The sequence below is a fragment of the Mustela putorius genome, unplaced genomic scaffold (genome assembly GCF_011764305.1).
Source record: "Mustela putorius furo isolate JIRA1106 unplaced genomic scaffold, ASM1176430v1.1 tig00000117_pilon_pilon_pilon, whole genome shotgun sequence".
Classification (NCBI taxonomy): domain Eukaryota; kingdom Metazoa; phylum Chordata; class Mammalia; order Carnivora; family Mustelidae; genus Mustela; species Mustela putorius.
The window spans coordinates 1750825-1772403 of record NW_025421286.1 but is presented as its reverse complement, the minus strand read 5'-3'; the positions used below and the strand labels follow the sequence as shown (position 1 = coordinate 1772403).

At 51.3% G+C, this 21579-nt stretch overlaps 1 protein-coding gene across 1 annotated transcript; it reads right to left on the bottom strand.

The window, feature by feature from the left end:
* Positions 1 to 6557: 6557 nt before the first annotated feature.
* On the bottom strand, positions 6558 to 12679 carry FOXF2 (forkhead box F2). Its single transcript, XM_004753744.2, has 2 exons — positions 11078 to 12679; positions 6558 to 7475 (listed from the first exon to the last, which is right to left on the bottom strand). The coding sequence occupies exons 1-2, from the start codon at positions 12258 to 12260 to the stop codon at positions 7309 to 7311; spliced, it is 1350 nt and encodes a 449-aa protein (XP_004753801.2). The 5' UTR covers positions 12261 to 12679; the 3' UTR covers positions 6558 to 7308.
* Between the last annotated feature and the right edge of the window lie 8900 nt (positions 12680 to 21579).

Genomic DNA, 21579 nt, shown 5'->3' with positions numbered 1-21579 from the left:
CTCCTACTGTTTTAATCACCCATTTATGACAGCCTTAGCAAAATTACACTTCTAACTATCCTGTGCCTCAATTCCTCCCTCTGCATACCCTGATAACAGTAACCTTTCTCCTCCCTCTGCCTAGGATTTAGTTGGGACTTGGTTCATACATGAAATGACATCAGGCTTTTTGCAGCTTTACCATGTCCTGCTTCTACTTTTGCAGAAAACTGAAGAACTGTGTCTTGACTACTGCATTGTGCCAGGAACTAACTATTTTGTAGCCCTTAATGATCCCATCAAATATTTAAGGTTGGTGTCAGTAACCCCCTTGGCCAGTTTAGGAAACGGAGGCACCACCACTGAAGGAATGCAGTGAGCGGCAGGGCTAAAATGTCAGCAAAGCCAGCTCTGCCAGCCTCGGACATCCCTGCTCACGGAACGGGGTGTGCTGCTTGGAAGAGACCTGTGGGATTAAAAGTGGGGAGACATTTTCTTGAGCCTACGTACTCTCTGCAGGAGATATTTTCAGGACACAATAAAGGATAGGGTTTCTCCCCTACAGCTTGGAGTGGACTGTTCATGGTCATTCATTTGCTATTTCTCTGCTAGGGAAGACTCAAAGCTGGTGCATCATCCTTAGTGTGTTCCTGGCTTGGACATTCATTGGTTCATTCACATCTAGATTGAGGATTTCCTGGTCATCTGTCTGGTTCCTTTAGGGACCTGGGATTTGCCTGTAAAGAAGGGATCATCCAGAGGAAAAGGGTATGGCTGTTGCCCACAAGCACCCTCGTAGCGCCATGCCATCAGTAGCCATACGTCATTGTGGTATTGCTCTGTTGTGCATGTCTTGGACAACTTCGCACTCTGCCCTGCTTCCAGCCAGTAGTCTTGTCTATGGCTGGGGTGGGGGAGAGGGGCTGAGTTTTTCTGAAAACAAAAGCCACCATTTAATTTAAAACCAGCTGTCTTTACATTTCTAGAATTAGAGGAGGGTAAAGAAAGTCCCACCATTAGAAAAACAAACAAACAAAACCTCTAAAGGTGAATTTTACACAGTTGCAGTGAATTTGGAGATTTGGAAAGATGGCAGGTGTGAAAGATGTCAGCCTTTCCTTACTGGGCATTAGAGCACAACTGAATAGAAGATTGTGTGTGTGAGTGTGTTGGTGTATGTATGTGTCTGTGAGTGCCTCTGTGTTTGTGTGCATGTCTGCTCGTGTTATTTTTCTTTAAGCAATGGCTCTGATGCTCTTGGCCTCTTCCCTACACACAAGGCAGGATGTCTCCTACCTGACAATATTGCTGGAACTGGGGCCGCGGCTGGGGCCAGGGCTGGGGCCAGGGCTGGGGCCCCTGCATCATTACGGACACTACCACCATCCAATTAGAATATTGACGACTGCCCTGTGGAAAGCATCACTGCAATGTTTCACATGCTTAGGACGTCTGGGTGATAAACCCAGGGACCTGGTGTCTTCCCCCAACCAATGTCCATGTTCTTTCACCCTGTGCCTTCCCTTAACTCAACTTTTCTCCTGGAAAGAACCTTCCTTCCTGCCCTGACCACAAAGGAAGACTTTGAGGACAGACTGCCATTCTGCCTAGCATGTGGCCTACACCTTGGCATGATAGATGGGGCAGCCTTTTCTCACCTGCAAACCAGCAAGCTTATGTCGGTAACACTTTCCTCAAAAGATTTCTGTAGAACATAAATAAGATAATGTTCATTCATGGTTCTCAGTCTTGGCCTAAGAGGTAAAAGCACTGTTGGGGAACTTTTAAGACCCTGAGGCCCAGGACCCCCCTCCAAGGAGCCAACTCAGCTGGCTGGGTAGGCAGTGGGATGGCCATGGGTGGTTTTCAAAGCTGCCCATGTCCCTTTACCATGCACTTGGGCAGTGATGCCCTATAGTGTGTGCAAATGCCTCTTCAAGTAACTGCAGGCCCTCAAAATGGGAGCATATTAGCTGATTTGATATCTTTGGAGTCCCTATTCAGAAATCAAATACTGGCCTAGTTACCTTGTGTTTCAATCAAGTAAAGCAGTTCTTTCCTAATAGGAGTTTCTTTCCTTCACTTTGAAGATTAGCCCTTGGCCTAGATCATCTTCTGGCTCATCCACTATGTCCCCCCAACCCCATATACACACACCATGATTTAAGGTTACCTCCGTCTGGTTTGTTCTGAGGTGAACAGATTAAGTAAGGGGAGCCTAGATGACATGAGATCATGGAGACAGAGCCGAGTGTGAGGCTCTGCACGTGGACAGGGCCTCCGAGCAGAGGGGACACATACCAGCTGCCTCCTGAGCCCACTGTCAGACACTGCTCCTGGGCCAAGCCTCCATCTTCTCTACAAACAAAGTGAGGGTGACAAAGACAGCCTCCTGGGACAAGGGAGGGGCACCACGGGGAAGTGCTTAGGAAATGGGAGTGGGAAGTCCCAGAGAAAGTCCAAATGATAGTAGCCAGAGGCCCCAGTGATGAGAGATTAATTATTTTGTCTGCAGATGAGGGACTGCTTTCAGGGAGTAGGAGATGAAATGACAGTCCCAATGATGAAGGAGAGGGAGAGGGAGACGGAGAAAGTCCTCCTCTCCCCACACACTCTGGAGCCCAACTCAATCTAATGCAAAGCAGTCTGGGGTGCTGGAGGTGCTCTGTCAGTTACTGGAGGTGTGACATGGTACGGTCTGGGGGACCAAGCCACTGACTGGCTCTGGCAGAGGCTCCTTGGCTCTCCCATCTGTAGGAGCAGCTCTCAAGCTGGAAGAGTAAGATGTGATACTTTAGGAGGGAATGTCATTGGGGACAGAACCTCCGTGCTGCCCCCAGACCTCCCCTCTCCCTTTCCTGCAGACACTTATGCCAAGAGGACTGGCGAATCGGCCCTGGGATGGTCATGTCTCCCAGGAACTGGAAAGCTGAATATTTATCAGTCAGATTGCAGTGGGCTCAGGGCATTCTGAACTCCAAAAGAACTTCCAGGACTTTCATTTTTTTCCCCAAATGATCTAGATATCCTTGTGCTGTGGCCCTCTCTGGCCCAATGTCTACATCTGTAGTGTTTTTCCTTGCTCATATAGTGTTTCTTAGAGGCAGGTTTGGTAAAATGTATTTCCGTTCCGATAAAACACATTAAAATATATTTCCATTCTAAATAAGTTGGTGCCCATTTTGAATTAATCGCCATTATGCACAGTAATTAGGTGTATGTGAATCCACCAGACAGTTCTTCCTTTGGGAGGGATGTGCTAATTCCATTTCACACTATACAGTGACATAACTGTATAGTGCACCTGAAAATTTTTCCCAAAAATCAGACTCCCACTTTCTAAAATGTAATTCAAGATTATTCTCCTTAAATTCTCTAGAAGTTGTGGTAGCAGTTCAGAAAACTTGAGCGTGCGCAATGAGAGAACTCACTTATTTCCCCAGAATCCGGGCAGAAGCCAAGTAAAACAAGTACATGGGCCTTTCAGTCACTGTCTTGGCATTGCAGATTTGGACAGATAATAGTTACCTCCGAGGATGAGAATCCAGCTCCAAAGCCTGCTCTGCTAGCTTTGGTACAGGGATTCATGAAATATTTTTCAGAGACTCTTGCTCTCCAGATCTCTGCCTGTCTCTTTCCAGACTCTGTCTCCTTCCCTCCCTCCTTCTTCCCCGCTCCTCCTCCTCTCCCTTCTACCCTCCTATTTCCTCCCTCTCCATCTCCCTCCATCTCTCTCTCTCTCCCTCTGTCTCTCTCTTCTCTCGATCCACTCCTCATGGTTCCACCTGATTTATATTTAGTAACCACTATTTCTACATGCGGAGATCACAACTTCCTTTCTTTGCCTTCTCTATGTTCCACCCTTAAAAGATTTTATAACTAATAAAGGATATCTTTTCCTGCTTGGTGACTGCACCACCTCCTTCCATCTGGAAAATCCAATATCATACTGTGTGTAAGTCCCTAGACTTATTGCTCCACCGAGGCATGTAGACCTTAATAATTCCACCTGACTTGTCTTTGCAAAGTTTATTAGAATAAAACAAGAGAACTTATCACTTTGGGTGTATTTTCAGGCTGTATTTTCAGGTGCAGGGCTCAAAATTAGGCATTGTATTTTCCCTGTAATCAATCACAGAACTATTTGGGTGAACAAACTACTAAAAAAAAAAAAAAAAAAGCTTTTAGATCTTTCCTTAACTAATTAAGGGACTAGCCTCAACACCCACACATCTGAACCTGTATCTGTAATTCAGTCTGTTTTTCTAAACCTGTGGTTGTTAAAGTGTGGTCCCTGGACCAACATCATCAGCATCACTTGCGGACTTATTAGGACTAGAACCTTTTAAGCCCTTCCCCAGGCAGAGTAAAACACCGGTGGGTGGGGGTGGGGTGGGGGTGGGTGGCGGGCAGCAGTCTGTTTATGAAGCCCTTCAAGTTATTCTGGTTCAGAGTGAAGACTGTCATTGTACCTATGTCTGCAATGTTGATGGAAGTTCTCATATGCGATGTCGGCTTTAAAAGAAGTGAAATGGGGGCAGCCTGGTTGGCTCAGTACTGGAGCATTGGACTCGATATCAGAATCATGAGTTCAAGTCCCACATTGGGCACAGAGCTTACTTTAAAAAAGAAAGATGTGAAATGAACCCAAATCAGAAAGCATAGATTGAATCCTTGATAGTCATGACCTACTACACATCTGTAAATAGGATCAACACCTCCACATTATAGAGATATGGAAAAGCACCCTAAAATGGGCGAAGCTCTTACACAGCTCGAAACAACCATGAATTACTGCGTGCTGGTGTCTACTTGCACCACTAGGGGGCGCGCTAGCATTTCCAAAGCCGTCACCCCAAGAGACTCAGCGTTTTTGTCTTTGAGGTCCTGTCATTCTCTGTATAAACAAGTTACGTTCAAGTGTTTAGGATATAAATTACGACCATGCCGGCTGCCTCGGAAGGAATGTAAACACAGCACTGTGGTCGGAGCAAACTCTGAAACTGACTTCATAATTTATAGCAGGCCCTTGTGTAGCTCAGTATAAAAGGGAAAAAAAGCCCTATTTAACTGCAAATATGATAATGGAGACACAAAAAACATGTTTAAATCATTGCTTAATTTTGGAAAATATAGAAAGGAAACCTAAGGATTAGGAAGATGGTTCAGACTTTTGAAAACAAGATGTTTTACTAATGATACTGTCTTTGGATTTAAATTCATTTGGAATACAAAAACCTTCTGTGTGAGATATCTACTGAGTGGTATTAAGTGCCTGGCAACTGATGGGGTGGTGGGGGGGACGGTAGGGAGACCTTTTAGGGAATGAGAAACAAAGGTGGGTTTTCAAAAGGAAAAGCAAAAACAAAAACAAGCAAACAAACGACCCCAAAATACCACTCTCACTTGGGAAAGAAAACCCGCAGCTTGATCATGGGTTGAGAACATTCCTGTTCCTGCTCAGATCTACTGTTGCCAAGGCTGCCCATGATTTTGAAGGATTGGTCAGAGGAGGGCTTGTTAAAAAAAAAAAAAAAAAAAAAAAAAAGTAAAAAAGAAAGAGAGGAAGGAAGAAAAAGAAGGAGGAGGAGGAGGAGGAAAGGAAAGGGGGAAAAAAAAAAAGTCCTGCTGCCTGGTTGGCTTATTTTCTCTCTTTTGAACTTAGAGCTTTACCAGAGCTGCCTGTAGCATTTGAGACTGGGTAAGCTCCAGATATCAAGCAAGGAGAAGGGGCTCTGAGAGAATCCCTGAAGGAGATTGCTTGTTTAAAGGAAGGAAGGAGCAAGGGGGACAAAGGAAGTTGGACAGAGATGGGTGGGGGTTGAGAATGCTCCTGCTAAGTAGGGTTGGTCAGGCTCTGAATTGGGAGTGGTGGGGACAGACAGCAGCCACAGAATACCTTATGAGGATGAGTACCTGCTTCTGTTACTCTCCAAGGAAATTAAAAGATCCAAATGGTCAAAAACTGACCATTACTGCTCCACAGCCATCCCCCTCTGGACTATTTAGGATCTGACCACCACCCACAACAAAATGTGAGCAGTACGCCCACCAAACTGTGAGTTGCAAAGGGGAAGCTGGTCCCGTTCTTTGAACACCTATCCCTTGATGGCCACTCAGTGAGCCCTAAGTGGTGACTTTCTACTCTGCCTGTTATTCCCTGCCCTCATTCCCTGCTGGTGGAAAAGAGAAAGGGGCAAAAGGTAAAACTCTCCCTGGCTACAGGAAAGAGAACAAAAGGGGCACAAAACTTGGTTTCCTCAAGTCAGACTCTTGCCTTCATTATCTTGCCTGGTTTTCTTTTACGTTCTTTTCACCTTCTGGTTTTTGTTTAGCCAGAAGGAGCTAGGGTGAAGGAAAAAAAGAACAGAAAAAGTTCCTTCATCTCTTTCTCTCCTGAGAAGACCCACAATCAGAACCTGGCCTGTGTTACTCAAGGCACAGACCCCACACCACGTCAATTATACAACTTGGGGGAAAAAAACCCCAACAGTGTAGAGTTGCATTGCTGGCTGGTAGAGAAGAGAGCCTGGTGATCCCAGGATGCCCATGGAGGAAATAGGTCTCTAAAACAGCTATTTGTTATATATATTTTATTGAAAAAATTTTACATCAAAATAGTTTGGCAAACTGTAAAAGTATACATAAGTGCAAATATATCCTCCTTTTAAAATACAAGCAAAGTGTGAGTATACACGAAAGTCATAAAAATATCTTTAAAATATGGTGGTAGAAAACAACCTTGTAAAAAAACGTTGTATTGTCACAATACTGAAAACCACTTTCTTAAACTAGACACATTGTTTCTAAATACTTTCTTAATAATGTTCTTTGGCACCTGTATCCAAACTTAGTGTTTGGCGGAACAGAACTCTCTTTTGGCTAGGCAACAAGATGAGGCTTTCTTGAAGTCTTGTGCTTAGCACTGCCTTTTTGAAAAGCACAAAAATTTTCATAGACAAAGAAAAACACAAACACACAACTTGCGTTTTTCAGACCCTGATGACTGAAGGTAATGAAGATCCCAGAGTTACAGGTTTATGTTTTTCATGTGGTGACTTTTTACCATCCGCTAAAAAGCTGAGTTCTCCGTTGGCTCTCTCCCTCGTGGGGATCCTGCATATATTCATATTAGGGTATTGCCAGGGTTGTCCTTCTACCAATGGTAGACAAGTATCAGTGAACAGCGCTGGCCTGGGGATTCTGGCTAAGTGACTGGTGTGCTACTTAGTGCTAGCGCCGTGCATAGTGGGGGAGTCCACCTCAGTTCATTCTGCCCTGCAGAAGAGAGAGCAGAGAGTGGCCAGGGCATGGCCTCCTTCCCTCCATTCACATGACACAGGGCTTAATATCCTGGCAGACACTCTGGTGGTGGTGATGGTGATAATATGGTCCGCTTGCAGAGGGATGGAAAGAAGAAATGCCATTAAAGTTGAGGACAAAATCCTTTCTGTCACACACTGGGGTAGAGTGATGCTGGTATCGAGGCAGTCCCACTGAAAGAAGAAAGGAAAAGCTCTTCAGAAATAGTCACTCAGCAGAGGATGAGGCATGTTACTTTTTTTTTTTTTTTTTTTTTACGATGAGGCATATTACTTTTTAAATTTAAATTTAACTCACGCCTTATTTTGACTCAGGGTAAGAAAGGGGTTGATGTGCCTTTTGTCTATCGTTCGTTAGAAAACGGGTAGAGCAAACCCACCTCTAGAAGTTTCTCAAAGTTTCAAACTGGGTCATAGGAGGTCTGTGAAATCACTATGTTTTGTTTTGACGTGCCCGCACACAAGAGCACGATCCTCCTCTAAACCGGGTTCTAGAGCGCCTGAATTCCCCTTTTATTCCCGGACCCTCAGGAACGCTTTAATCGCGGAGGGTGCAACCGCGAGGGGACTGTTTGACCCACACTCTCTGTAGGGTTCCCTAAGCGCCGGTCTCCTGGCCCTTGATGCCAGGGCCTGGCTGCAGAGGCCAAGCCCCCTTCACAGAAACACCACCGCTGTCGCTCTCACTTCTTCTTCTGAGCCTCCTGCCTGTTTCTCAATTAACTGGCCCAGTCAGAATAGCAGGTCACAACAAAAAGAGATGAGAGAAAACAATTCCTTTGCAAGACAAAGGGCCTGGAAAGAAAGTACAGGTCGTCCTAAGTTAGTAAAGTCTCAGGCTTCCCTTAGAGAAGCCTTTCTCCAGGGAGCAGATAATGCTCTTCGATAAACGCTCAGCTGCAGACCCTTCTGCACGTCGAGGTGTCAGGCAGCGCGGGGAGCCCCTTAGAGAACTCCAGGATGGCAGAGGGCGGAGAAGGCTCTCTCTCCTCTCCTCACCTCTCCTCTCCTCCCCGGCCGCTGCTCTGAGGAGGCCCAGAGCCCGGCCGCAACCCGCTGCCGACTTTTGCTTTTGCTTTCTCAGCGCCTCCCGGCCCCGGGGCGCAACTGGCCGGTGGCGTCCGGAGCGCGCCGCGGCCGGGTCTTCTCCCGGACAGAGTCTCTTTCCGCGCTGATCTGGGTAAGGCCTCTTCGCCTGCGTATTTTCTGGGTACCCGCGCCTTATGGGACCATAAATTGCATGTTGGGGGTCAGGCCAGATTCGAATTTTGAGTGCGTGAAAACCGTACTCGCCCGCCCGCGGCGCTCGCGCCCAGCTCCCACCGCCTTGGCCTGGCAGCATCCCAGGGCTGCGAGCGGTCGCTGACTTGAGCCACGTTTGTTGCCTTGTAGCACCTACTGTCGCCAACGGCGCGCCGCATTGATTGCAGAAGGCAGCAACACGTCCACGCGGCCCCGGTGTGTGCTTGTTGCTCTGCATACAGGTGCCTTCGCCCGTCGCGTTACAGCACTTTTCAGTGCCAGTTCTATGAGCTCAAAATAGCGGGCTCAGGCAGGACCCAGAGCTAGAGCTCTGGGTTACGACCACTGAAGGCCGCCGCCAGCTCTTTGATGTGACCAGAGAGAGATAAAAGCCCCTGCTCCTTCTTGAAAGACTCACTGTAATAAATGACGGGTGCGGGGCCTCCCTGAGCACGCGGACCTTGGACGCCCCATCCCAAGCTGGACTCCGCTGCCCGCGGGGGTGTGTTGTGTGCGTGTGTGCGTGCTTGTATGCTGCGGGGAAACTTCTTGGACTACCAGCCCCTCGGTCTGCTCCGCCTCCCAGCTCCTCGCTGGGCCATAGTCCCTCGTTGGGCCGCGGTCCACCAGCGGCGCACTCTTAACACGCTCCGCTGGGCCCGCTCACCCAGCCTGCTCCTGCTGAGCCCCCACTTCTCCTCCGCCTGGGGGATGCCAACTAGGACGGGGAAAGAGAGGGACGGGAGCCAGAGGACGAGGGAAGAAGGGGCAGAGCGTCCTGGTAGGGCCTTGGCACCAATGACGGCCTCCCCAGGATTCCCAGGCTCTGCCCATAGGTCGTACGAGGCTCCCGGGCAAGGCCGCTGCGGGAGGCCGGCCTGCTCCCGCTCTGCCGTTTTAGTTTTCCAAGTTTGTGTTTCCGGGTCCCGAATTTCTGAGACCTGTGTGTGAGCTTGGGTGTGTTGGGTAGGGCGAGGGCGGCCTCAAAGAACAATCCTAAGTCTCTTTCTTTCTTGCGAGTTCTTTTGTTTTTAAATTTTTGGGTACTGTTTCAGGGCAGCTGGAAAACCTCGAAGTCTGGGTTCAAACTGAGTAGACCCTGCTTGGAGAAGGGGAATGGGGAACACTAGGAGGGCAGAGAGCAGAGGGCAGCGGGCTGAGCGGGGAGAGGAGTGGTGGGCAGGAGAGTGGGGGAGTGCGCGCCGCCTGGGGTGAGCGGTGATTGACAGCCAGTCCCAGGGGATTAAAAAAAAAAAAAATGAAGAGGGAAAGGTCGTCTGTATTGGTTACTTGTTGAAATTCCCATAAAAATTGAACAAGACTCTGCTCTCAGTGGGTTAAGTCAGGCTAAAATCCTCTCCCGTGTGGTCCTGCCGAGACTGTCTTTGTTTAGTTAACCTCTGAGACCCGCATTTAAAAGGCCTATTTGGGAAATTTCACCGTCCAGGGAACCAACATCTTTTGCCCATTTCTGGGCTTCCCGTCTCCCCTGCAGTTCATGTCACAGGCTGATTCCCGAACATATATCGTGTGCATCATCCTCTGAGGCTTTTTCTAATTGGGGTGAAAGGTGGATGTGAACTAAAACACCATTAGATAGACAGATCAGCCTGATTTTAAGCCTGTGGGTGCTTCAGAGAGGTTAATATGACAGAATTTATCTCCACTGACCGAGAAACCTGGTTAAATATTCAAATTCCCTCCTCCACCCCATCTGTTCCCTCCCACCTTTCATCGCCTTCGGCAAGTCAATAAATTTTCATAATCTTCAACCAACAAAATTTACACCAGCAACACAACTGAAGTCCAAGAGGCAAGCATTTCTCAGGGGAATCACAACGTGGGCCTCAGGTCCTCCTGGCCTAGGACAGACTCATGTCATCAATGTAGGTCCACTGTGTTGGGAAGCAAGGGACTCCTCACAGGCTGGTGCCCCTCTCTATTAGTAACACCTCCCTCCTATGAACAATCCTGGATCCCCCCTCTGCCTTCTTCCCTGACCCTCCCTCATTTCCCCTCCCCTCAATTCTGGCCCAGTTGCAACCCCTCCTCACCCACACCCTCAGCATACAAAACATGTCCCTTTCTGACGTCTACTTTGGGAGGAAAGCAACAGCAAACAAACTAAACACACCTGCGTGTGCCAGCGCGCGTGCATACACACACACACACACACACACACACACGGAAGCAGACACAGCTCCTTGGCCAGGCTCCCCAAAGACCACATGCCTTCTCTCTAAACTAAGTTGGGCCTGAGATTTGAGACCTGCCGTCCATAGGGACACCCTGGGACCCCAGGAAGTCAGTCGCACCATCCTCCTGGCAGTGCAAATTCTGGAGGCCCAGCTCTTGGCCAAGGGTATGAGAGAGGGCAGTATGACCTCAATCCTCTCCCCTCCATGAATAAGGTTCCCTCTTCTCCCAGCACCCACCCACTCCTCCCAGTGCCTTCAGACTCCCTGGCTGCGGCGACCCTGTGGAAGTTGCAGTAGCCGTGGAGCCTGGAAACCTAGAGGCGCGCACTGCGTTACCTGAGAGGTCCTCCCGGGCGTTCTGGTGCAGGTAGCTCTGCTCCAGCGAATAGGAAGACATGCTCGAATGCAGGCCTGCCGAGGCTGCGGGGTTGCTGCTTGGCGTCAGGGAGGGCGGCTGCTTGAGGTAAGGCGAGGCGCCGGGCGAGCTCCAGTGCGCCGCGGGGCTCGTGTAGGGAGAGTGGCACTCGATGGCGCTCGCCACGGCTGGGGATGAGGGCACTGGGCTGCTGCTGCTGTCCGGGCCGTAATCCCCTCCGCCGCCGCCCCCAGCAGCTCCGACACCCCCAGGCCCGGCGGGCACGGGACAACTGGCCATGTAGGTGGATCCGGGGTTGGGCGACATGTGCGGGACGTGGTGATGATGATGGTGGTGCGGATGCGCGTGGCCCGGGGCGCCTGTGCTGGCGTCGTAGCCCGCAGGCATCATGTCGAGGCCTCCGTAGCCGCCCTGCCCGTGGCACCCGAGAGGCGCCGATGGGGGCGCCTGGAAGTCGAAGCCCTGTGGCAGCAGCGAGGCCCCGAAGCCCAAGCCACTCACTACGCGGTGGTACATGGGCTTGAGCGCCTGGCATTTCCGCCTGAAGCCGCGGGGCCGGCGGCGGAACGAGCCCTCCTCGAACATGAACTCACTGGCCGGGTCGATGGTCCAGTAGTGACCCTTGCCGGGTCTCCCGAGGCCCTTGGGCAGCTTGATGAAACACTCGTTGAGCGAGAGGTTGTGGCGCACGGAGTTCTTCCAGCCCTGGTAGGCGCCGCGGAAGAAGGGGAAGCGCGCCTGCAGGAACTGGTAGATCTCGCTGAGCGTCAGGCGCTTGCTGGGCGAGCTCTGTATGGCCATGACGATGAGCGCGATGTACGAGTAAGGAGGCTTCTCTGGCCGCCGCAGCCCCGAGCTCGCCTTCTTGGCGCCCCCACTCCCGGCGCCCGCGCCGCCGCCGCCGCCACCCGCGCTCTTGCAGGCGGCAGAGGAGGCGCTGGCCGAGTTGGAGGAGGAAGAGGAGGAGGCACAGGAGGCTGAGGAAGACGATGAGGACGACGAGGTGGTCTCCAGGGCGGCGGCGGCGGGCGGCGGGCTCATCAAGGCGGCCTGGAGTGCGCCAGGGGCCGGGCTGCACGCGCGGCGGAGCGGGGCCGGCGGCGGGCGCGGCGGGGGCGGCGGCGGCCCGCCCTCGGTGGTCATCTGGGACCGGGGAGCGAGGCCTGGCCGCAGGGGCGGGCCCCCGGCCGGGAACGGAGGCGCCGGAACGGGGTCGGCCCAGAAGCCGGGCGAGCGCCCTATTCGGCCGCCCGGGCTGCAGCGGTGGCCACTCCGAGCCAGCGCTTCGGCGTCGCCTCCCTCAGCTCCGCTGGGGCTTCTGGCGGCGGCGGCGGCGGCAGCGGGCCGGAGGCAACGCCCGGCGCATCCCTCCCCTGAGCCTCTGGCCCCTGTCTTGCGCAATGGCCTACGGGCCCGTAGAACCAAAGAGGCTGCGTGCCGGGCAGCTGCGCCCGCGAGCTGGGACCACGGCAGGGACCCCGGGGACGAGCCCGACGTCTTCCTTCAGGAGCGCTCCTCGCTCTGTCTCTCAGACTTCCTCCCTCCCGCGCCCTCCCCCGGCCGCCCTCCCTCCCTCCCTCCCTCGCTCCCTCCCCCCACTCCCACCCCGCCCTGCCCCCTCCACGCTCCGCGCCGTCTTGGGGAGGGCGCGCTTGGCCTCAGTGCTCACTCCTCCCCCCTCCCAACCTGGCGGCAGGCTCCGTCTCTTATCTCGCTCCTCTCTCTCCACGGGTTTCCTTGGCCTTTTAATTTCTCTCGACCACTTTCCCTCTCACCTACCCACCCTCTTTCAAACGGAGGGACCACAGAATCACATTTTGCTAGGCTGACTCCCATTTCCAGCAAAACTCGACCACCGATATAACTTTATAAGCTTTTCTTTCTCGCTCCCCTTACAGCACCCCTGCCTCCCATCCCAGAAAACAGCCACCCCCTTCGGAGAGGACCCACCCATTCTTCTCTCCGCTAACCTCCTCCTTCTCCCTCTCTTCCTCCTACCCCCTGTCCCCTCAATCCACCCCCACCCCGTCTCCGTCTCCCACCCCGTCTCCGTTCTCCTCCTCCTCCTGGCTCCTCCTGGGCCGAGTGGTGCTGCCGCTGGTGCTGGGGCTGCCGCCGTCGCCGGGAGCCTCCTTAGCTGCCTTCCCCCGTGCCCGCACTGACACCATCTGTCAACATCATTTAGACATTACAGCCCTCAGCCACACGCCAGGGTGCCAAACGCCCAAAGGTAAAGTGCCAATCCTCTCTCTTTCTGACAGGGCCTGGAAGATCCGCAACAGTTGCTAGTAGAGGGCAAGAAGCCGAGGCGCTGCAAAGCACCCTTCTCCCTGCCCCCTGCCCCCCGCCCCCTGCCCCCGTCTCGTGCTGCCAGAGGATCCTGAACAGGTTTGGAACTTTGAGAAGATGGGTATAGATAGAGTAAATTCAACCCAGGTTTAGAATAGGATTCATGTTTGCGTTGGTTTCCACTTCCTTTCAGTTTTCCACTTGATGTTTTGGAAAAAAAAGAAGAAAGGAAGGAAGGAGGAAGGAAGGAAAAGAAATGCAGAAAGAAGGCTGACACTGGGCGAGAGAAGTGAGATAGCTGTATTTATATTCAGGCCTGAAGGGCTGTGTAACTCTCACTAAATTTACCTCCTCAGTCTCATGTTGTCCACCAAAAATGCTGTGCCATCTCCAAGCTGCCTTATGTAGGAGAACACTCCAACACAGTGTAGCTAATTCCTCTCTAAGTAAGAGTGAGGCTGGGAGAGAGGATGTGCCCTCGGGAGGAATCACTTCCAAGGAGACCCGACAGTTAGTTATTGGATTACACGTGCAAGGAAATGTAGTCTGACCAGGGACAGGGGCTGGAAGTGGGAGGAGGAGAGCCTGAGGCCTGGGAGCTGGCTGGGCCACACATGGGCTGATGCAGGAGGCCCAGAAGGGGAGGTGCTGTAGACCAGAGGACCAAATGGGAGGCTGGGCTGGACACACCTCTCTGTCTACTCTGAAGGGATTGAGGTGCATGTATGTGTGCTGGAGAGCCTGGCAAGGGGGGTAGGATAAGAGAATCTGAGATCGGTCAGGGATCTAGAGAAAGGCCAGCTGCAAAGAACCTTGGATCAGAACCGAAGCAGATTTTGGGAGGAATGGCACTAGCTATCTGTGCCCCTGGAGATACCAAAAAGAGTATCTGCTCTTGGCTAAGCATGCTGGTGGAGCTGTAGAAGCAGCGGAGAGGGAGGGGTGGGAAGGGGGAAGCTGGGGGCTGGGCTGGGGCTGGCCCCAGACAGTGACCTGAAGTTGAGTGGAAGCAGGCTTTTTCCATCAAACCCTGCCTGGATACCACACACAGAGACCGAGTGTCAGTTTACTGCCCTGAGCCGGGCTCCTTTTCCCTAAGCTCCACAGTAATTAGACAAAGAAAACCTAAATTAGCTGAACAGGCGTCGACAGCTTCCTCCAGAGCACCCCTGGTACCTACATGGGAATGTGTCCGAAAATGGCTTGATTGTAGCCGAGAGTCAGCTAAGAAAACACGGCTAAAATGAACTCAGTTTACCGCTCATTTCCAATAGAAAAAAGAAACAAGTCAGTCTTTTCCGGATGGGATGTTTTGATTGAGTTGGGGGGTGGGTGGGTGTTGCAGTTGCTTCTACTTCTAAGAATTTCTTTCTGAACGACATGGGAGCATATTTTAGAGATGGGTCCCCATTTATTTCAGGTTTTTCCCCTCTAACCCCTCTTTGTCATTTTACATGGGACTATTTAAATGTAAGTAACTAAATATAGAAGTATATACAGTAGGTGCATAAGTCAGTGCTTTGAGTGTCTGAAAAATAATTAAATGCAATAGAAGCTGGTGTCAGGAGGACAGATAATAACTCAAAGGAGCCCCACTGACATAGCCTTCTCTCTCTCTCTCTGTGTGTGTGTGTGTGTGTGTGTGTTTAGTGGGAATAGAATTGGCCCAGGTGGAAGAATAAGGAAAACGAAGGCAATCATCTCATTTGAAGGAGGGGATGATAGACAATGGAATTTGGGGAAATTCAGCAAGCAAGTAAATGTAACTGAACCCTCTCTGTCCACACTAGGAATTCAATGTATATTGGATTTCAGGCCCTACAAGGTTTTAGGACCCAGCAACTGAAGAATAAAAAGCACCAACCCTCAAATTTAAGCAGGTTAAAATACCAGGGAGTTTTAGAGGCTCCATTCCCTATCCAATCCAAGTGACCACGGTATTCATTTACCTAAACTCTTCAGACTTGAGAGAAATACCACCTAGAGTTTGCTGAGTGTTCCAGGAGGCTAGACAGTCCTGAAAAGGCCATCGGCATTGGAATTACAGTCCCAGCCTGGAACAGCTTCTGTGGACTTGAAGCTTTTCTCTCTCTCCAGGGGTCTAAATACTACCCTGCACTCCACAAAAATATGGAGGTTAATGACCTTAGTTATCCGAGCAGGAAGAGGCTCTTCTCTAAAATTCTTCCTTGCAGACCCCATTTTTGCCATGGAAATTCCCCTAGACCTAAAGTTTGTTCTAGAAATACAAAACGTCCGATTTTGTTCCTGATAGATTTCACAAGTACAAGGCTTTCCACTCTTATCATGTCACAACCACGTGGTCTAAATACAGTTATCTCCCCTTTAGCCATAAGGAAGCAGGGACTCAGAGACATCAGATGACCTGCTGCATCTGATGTGACAAAGTGACACAGCTGGCCTGTACTGGGGGGCCTGGGATCCCAGTCTAGGGCTGTTTCCAGTACCTTGCATCAAAACCTCTCAACTTTGTTTTAATTACTCATTTATACAGATCTCCTGGGTAAGAATGCATGTCAAATTCTTTATCCCTGGCAATAATATCTGAATTTCTATTTAGAAAAGACAGTTTAAAAGGAAAGTTGTCTCTGATACATAGCCTTGCTTACGATGGTTCCCTCTCTCGGAAGCCCTTTCTTAAGGTGGTGAGCTCTTCCCGACTGACTTTCATTGCCTTATAAACAACACAAATCTTGATTTATTTTTTCTTACTGGAAGGAAAGGTATGGTTCGTTAAAATAAATATAGATGAGGCCAGGCTGCTCCTCGCTTATTAACCAGAAATACACAGCGTCGGGTGCAACCGCCCTCTGTCCGTCCCTGGTGCTCTGTCCCTCTTTGGTTGACTGTCTCCGTCTGGGCTGCGGGTTCTTTTCCCGCTCCAAACCTCAAGGCCCCGCCCCTGCTCCAGCGCAGGGGAATGTAAACCTCGGGAAGCTTCGGTTTCTCCGATTTGTTTTGTAATCGGCGTTTTATTCTAGGAAATCTCTTCATTATTGCGGTTTAAATCTTATGTTCTTAGCATACTTCCCTGCTTCGTGGGTTTTACATGAAATGGCTTAGACTAAACCAGTTACCCACCGGAGAGACGCATCCGCACCGACAACTGTTTACCGCCATCCGAGACCTCTCCTCCTCGAGGCACTTCTCGCTCTGGTTACCCCTCCCTTCTTCCGCCAGCCTGGCTGGCGCAAAGTCTCTTCCCAAATCAGTCTGGAACTGGCCACTATATTCACCCCGTGTTTTGGTACAAAATTAACGTATGTAGAAGATTCTACAGCTCCTGGGAGGCCTTTCTAGTTGCTGACGATGGGCTCCGGTGCTGAGGCCGAGGGAGTGTCTGATTGTTTGAGGAAACCAAGGAAGACCTAGAGCCTATGCGCCACAGAGGCCCCTCTAGAAACTTTAATTTATATAGAAAATCCGCCGCTGAGGAGAGGGGGACTTGGCGAGGAGGGGTAACGGTGGGGATTTTACACCCTTCTCGGCGTCTGCTCTTCTTCGGTCCAGAAACCCCCAGACCTCCGTGTTTGAACACCAGCTACCCAATTGCAAGTGTTTATTTGGATAGATCCCCGCCCCCCACCCCCAAACGCCTGTCCCGGGCAGGGCTCTTTTTATAGCCACCTTCTTGAGATATCGCGGATAGCCCCCTTCTCCTGGGCCTGGCGGTAGGCATGATTGGGTACCTCGCTTGACCTGGTCTGAGGTACTTGGAGAGGAAGAAGAAAAGAATCCAATCTACCGGAACCCCAGGTGGAGACTGCGCCTCTACCCATTTCTGCCCTTCTCAGATTTCAAGGCCCTGGTGCTCTTCAGTTGGGGACGCGACTTTGGGATGCTCCCTGGAGCAGGGCTCAACTGCCCACAGGACCTGACCCGGATGCAGGCCTAGTGGTACCAGGCCGGGCATCCTGAGGGCTCCGGTGGACCGTCCTTTTGTATCGTCCACAGCCAGCTGCTTTTATGGGTGGGGCTTGAGAAGAGGGGCTCCGTGGTAGGGATCGCAATTCTCCTAAAAGGCAGCTCTGGTGATAGCAAGGAGGAGAGAAAAGGGGCAGTGCCGGAAAAGACACAGTCCGTGTGTTCCCCAAGGGGGCAGGAATGAGTGGGTTTCCAGTAACGAAGGAAAATTAGAGAAGCTTCTACCGCACATACCCAATCATAGGAGAAAAAAGGCGGAAATAAGTGTGGTTGCTGGTGCCTTGACTCAGCACGTTAATTTTGCATCCATTCGTGCTGCTGGGAGGGAAGCCCCCCTTGAAGAGACAGAAACCGGAGGGACCAGGGCGTGTCTCAGGAGCACAGCCCCTCCTCTGCAGCCCCATGCCTTGGTCTTGGAAGGCCTCTCGCCCACTGCTTCTGCTTATCTACCCAGGGTTCTGGAGGAAGGTGGCTGGGCCTCTTGAGCGTCTGGCAGGGCCGGCGGGAGGGCCGGGCCCACCTGGGAGGCGCCCTTGGCCTAGGAGGGGTTAGCCTCTGGCACTGAACTTAGGAGGGTGCGCGTCCAGGGCAGCTGAACGCATTAGCCGAACGCGCCGGGAGATCGCAAGGCCTTGCCTCGAACTCCCACCGACGGCCGTCCCTCGAACTCTGGGACCAATATGTCCCAGAGGAACTATGTTCCCGGAGGAACTAGGTTGGTCCGCTAGGGGTATGTGGGCCGGGAGGCACCCTGGAGGTTCCCAGCCGTAGTTGGGTTTTCTTCACTTGTCTGATTCGTCTCCTCTCCCCATGCGCTCCCCCGCCCCCCAAATAAATAAATATCTCCGTGGGCAGCGAACTCCGCAGGGCGCCGGGCCCTGCGCGCCGCGCCGCGATGGATGAACTTCCTGGAGCATCAAAACTCCCCTCTTGTCCTCCCTGCTGAGCTCAGGATATGGTGCGCGCTTGCTTCTCTTCAGAAAAGGAAACGTAGCTCTTCCAAAAATATAAATCAGCGCTGACGTCCAAATATTTCTTTTGTCCTCCAGCATCCTCTGTGGGGATAAATAAAACGTGCTCGGCGCCCAGAGCCCGACTCGGGACCTCGGGCGCCCAGACGCCGCCTTGGAGGAGCTGCGTTTTGGGAGTCTTCCTTCTCATCCATCCCCCATTACTCTCCTCTCTGCCCCTCCTCCAGTCTGGCAGTCGATCCCTGTTTTGGGATGCGGCCTGACTGCTGGTAGCAGGAGAAGGGCAGCTCTGGGCGGCAGAGGACAAAGGCCCGCGAGGCCGTCGGGAGGGGGAAGTGAGGGCTCACCAGTGCTAGGACAGAAGAGGAGACTGGGAAAGCCCCAAGACCATGGATCTTTGGAAACTGAGGCCACCCATCCTAGACGAGGCCCAAAAGCTGTCCTTCCAAGCTGGCCTTGCTTTGGAGATTTCGAGTCTTCCCAAGGAGCGTGAGCTTAGGGGTTTCCCATAGGTGTTCCCAACCCCAGGGCAGCCTCCTCTTAGAGAAGAGCCCAGAGGAGTCCATGTATGTGGGCCTACATCTCTGAAAGCTGCTGCCCATGAGAAAGAAGGGGGCTTTTCAGTGTTAGAGGCTGTGGCCTGTCCTTGTCTTGGTCTGTGAAACCCAAGGGATGGCTTGAGTCCCATCATCCTCTCCATTCCTCCTTCCCATCTCCCTTCTCCAATTTGGGAGAAATGGGTTGATTTTCCGTTGGGGCTTTGGAAGGAAGTCTATAGCAGAATGCCCCTAAAGCATCAGGATGGTCTGCTGGTGGCTTTGGCGCCTCCACTTCCCTTTCTGCTCCCCTGATAACCTGGTGTTAGGAGCCCACCAGCCCTTTTTCTGTCACCACTCCCTACCCCCAATGAATCATCCTGTCTCATCCACGCGGTGAAGCATAAAAGGCTCCCTAGGCTGAGGGTATCCAGGCAAAGAGACATCTTCACCTGCCTTATCCTCTTCACATTCCCCCATGCCCTTCCCCCTTGGCCTCAAGTGTTCCTTTCCAGGCCTGGTTCTTCCAGGCTGCGTGGTGGGGGGCTGTTCTCCAGCCACCCCTTCCTCTCTCCAGGGGGGTCTTTATTGATGAGCTGCCTCAAAAACCCCAGCCCAATATGTCCCAGAAGGGTTTAGACAATCCATCACCCACCACTTCAAGAATGCTTCCTCCCTTTCAAACACAATCCTCGAACACCAGGCGGGCTGCGGTGGGGAGGGGCGCGCACTTGAAAAGAAAGCAGCTATATAATCAACGTCAAACCATCCCGCAACCTTTCGGAAACAGGGACTGCGGCCAAAAATCTCTCCAAATGATTTAGGCGGCCCTCCTCGCCCTCTCCTCCGCCCTCCACTTTGACTCTCCCCTGCGCCTGCAGTCGCGCGGCCAGCGCGGCAAACGCACATCCCTGCTCTGCATTGAAGGTCAACGCTAAAAGCTTTTCCGTGGGCGTAGGTTGCATTTTAGGAGAAAGCGTTTCTCCTCTTGGGGTTCAAGGAGAACATGCTTTCGGGATCTGGTCATAGTGTCCTTGTTGGTGGAAAGGGCTAAACTGGGAAGGCTGGACATGAAGCTGTGGATTCGTCAAATGATGTCTCCTTCCCTCCCTCCGAAAATCCTCAGATTTTGCGGTGTTGTGGGCTGCGCCTTCCCTTTTCCTTGGTTGTCGGCTCCGGAGAAGCAGGGATTCTTTTCGTTTCCTCTGGGTGGCGCCAGGCTCTCGGGAATCGGGGTCGACGGGACTGCCCAACGCGCCTCCAACCGAGCGGCTCCCTCTGCTTCACCTGTCCGACGCTCCTGACGCCGCCGTCCGGGGTCCCCGCAGCCTCGCGGTCCGGAGCCCAGATTACTTAAAAAATGATCGTTTACCTCGTACTAGGTTGGCCACGTTAGGGCACATTCTGCTTTTGCTACCCCCTCACACCGTTACCATTTAGAGAAGAAAATAAGTCACAAACTTGATACTCCTTTATTGAAGCGCGCTCTTTCCGTTGCAAACATGCTTCTGCCATGTTGAAGAAACTCAGGGTTCAGTTCAGTTATTTTGGTTTCTGTAAGCAAGGGGCAGAGGGCTGTCTTCATTTGTAAGGTACACATCCAGACTCCTGGAGCTTTCCTGAGGTCTGGTGGAAAACAGACCACCGAGCGTCTGGTGGAGTCAGTTCCAGTCGGCTCTGCAGCCGGGTGTTTTGGAGAAGGCGCTTTCTTCTGCCTCAGCGTTCTCATCCGCGAAGAGGCTCCCAGACCTCTTGTTGTCTTCTGGGTCTACAGTGAGAGGGATAATTTTTTTTTTCTTTTTATTATTTCTCATCCTTTTCACTAGAAGAAGCCAGGCGGCTTCTAAATGCTGGTGAAAGTTTGTAAGGTAAAGGGAACGTTGGAGGGCCTTTTGGGGAAGGCTAAATAGGAAGGGCAGATGATAAGTAGACTAGGAGTGGACCTGGGATTCCAGAAGGCCAAAGGCACTAGGTTTGGAACTCCAGAACAAGATGTCAACCATTGGCCTTCCTCTGTGTCATGAAAAGAACTGAGTTTTTGTGTTTTAGGAAGTATGGCATTCTTCACTGCAACTGACTTTCATTTAAAAAACTCTAAATATTAGATTTACTGAAGTGTAATTTCTATACAATAAAGCACACCCATTTATATGAAAAGGTTGAGCTTTTATTTTTCTTTTTAAAATTTTATTATGAAAAATTTCATAGTACAGAAAAGCAGAGAGGATATATAATAAGGCTTCCTTTCAATACCCCTCACCTAGATTTAACAATTATTAAGATTTTGCTCGATTTGCTCCATTTTTCTTTTCTCTTTCTATTTTCATTTCTTGCTCAAATATTTTAGGACAAATCCAGATGTCATGTTTTAAAAGTGCAACTTACCACTTCTTAACACACCCACCAGTTGTAGCTCTCTCATACCTAAAGTTATATTTTGGTGCAGACAAGCACACTTCTTGGGGAAGTTGGAAATAGGGCTGGGACATTGTTCTGGAGGAGTATTCTACAAATAGGACTCTCCATCCTGCTACTCGGTCTTCCCAACTGACTTCCAGCCTCAAATATCTTGGCTTTCTCCTGGCTGCTGGAACTGTCAAGAAGTTGACAAACTTTCCCTCCCCAAACTTTTCCTCCCACACCCTCACTGGGGCTGGGTGGGTGTTTTAGCAGTAAGCTGTGAAAAGGGGTTCAGTCATTTGTTCTGTGGCTAGAGTTAAC

What these genes read in the sequence shown, in the direction of transcription:
- FOXF2 (XM_004753744.2), bottom strand. Translation starts at nt 12,260, where the DNA reads ATGACCACCGAGGGCGGGCCGCCGCCGCCCCCGCCGCGCCCGCCGCCG. An exon ending in CGCCCGGGAGGACCTCTCAG is followed by an intron (nt 7,476 to 11,077) that starts GTAACGCAGTGC and finishes TTCTTCTTTCAG; the next exon opens with TGGGACTGCCTCGATACCAG.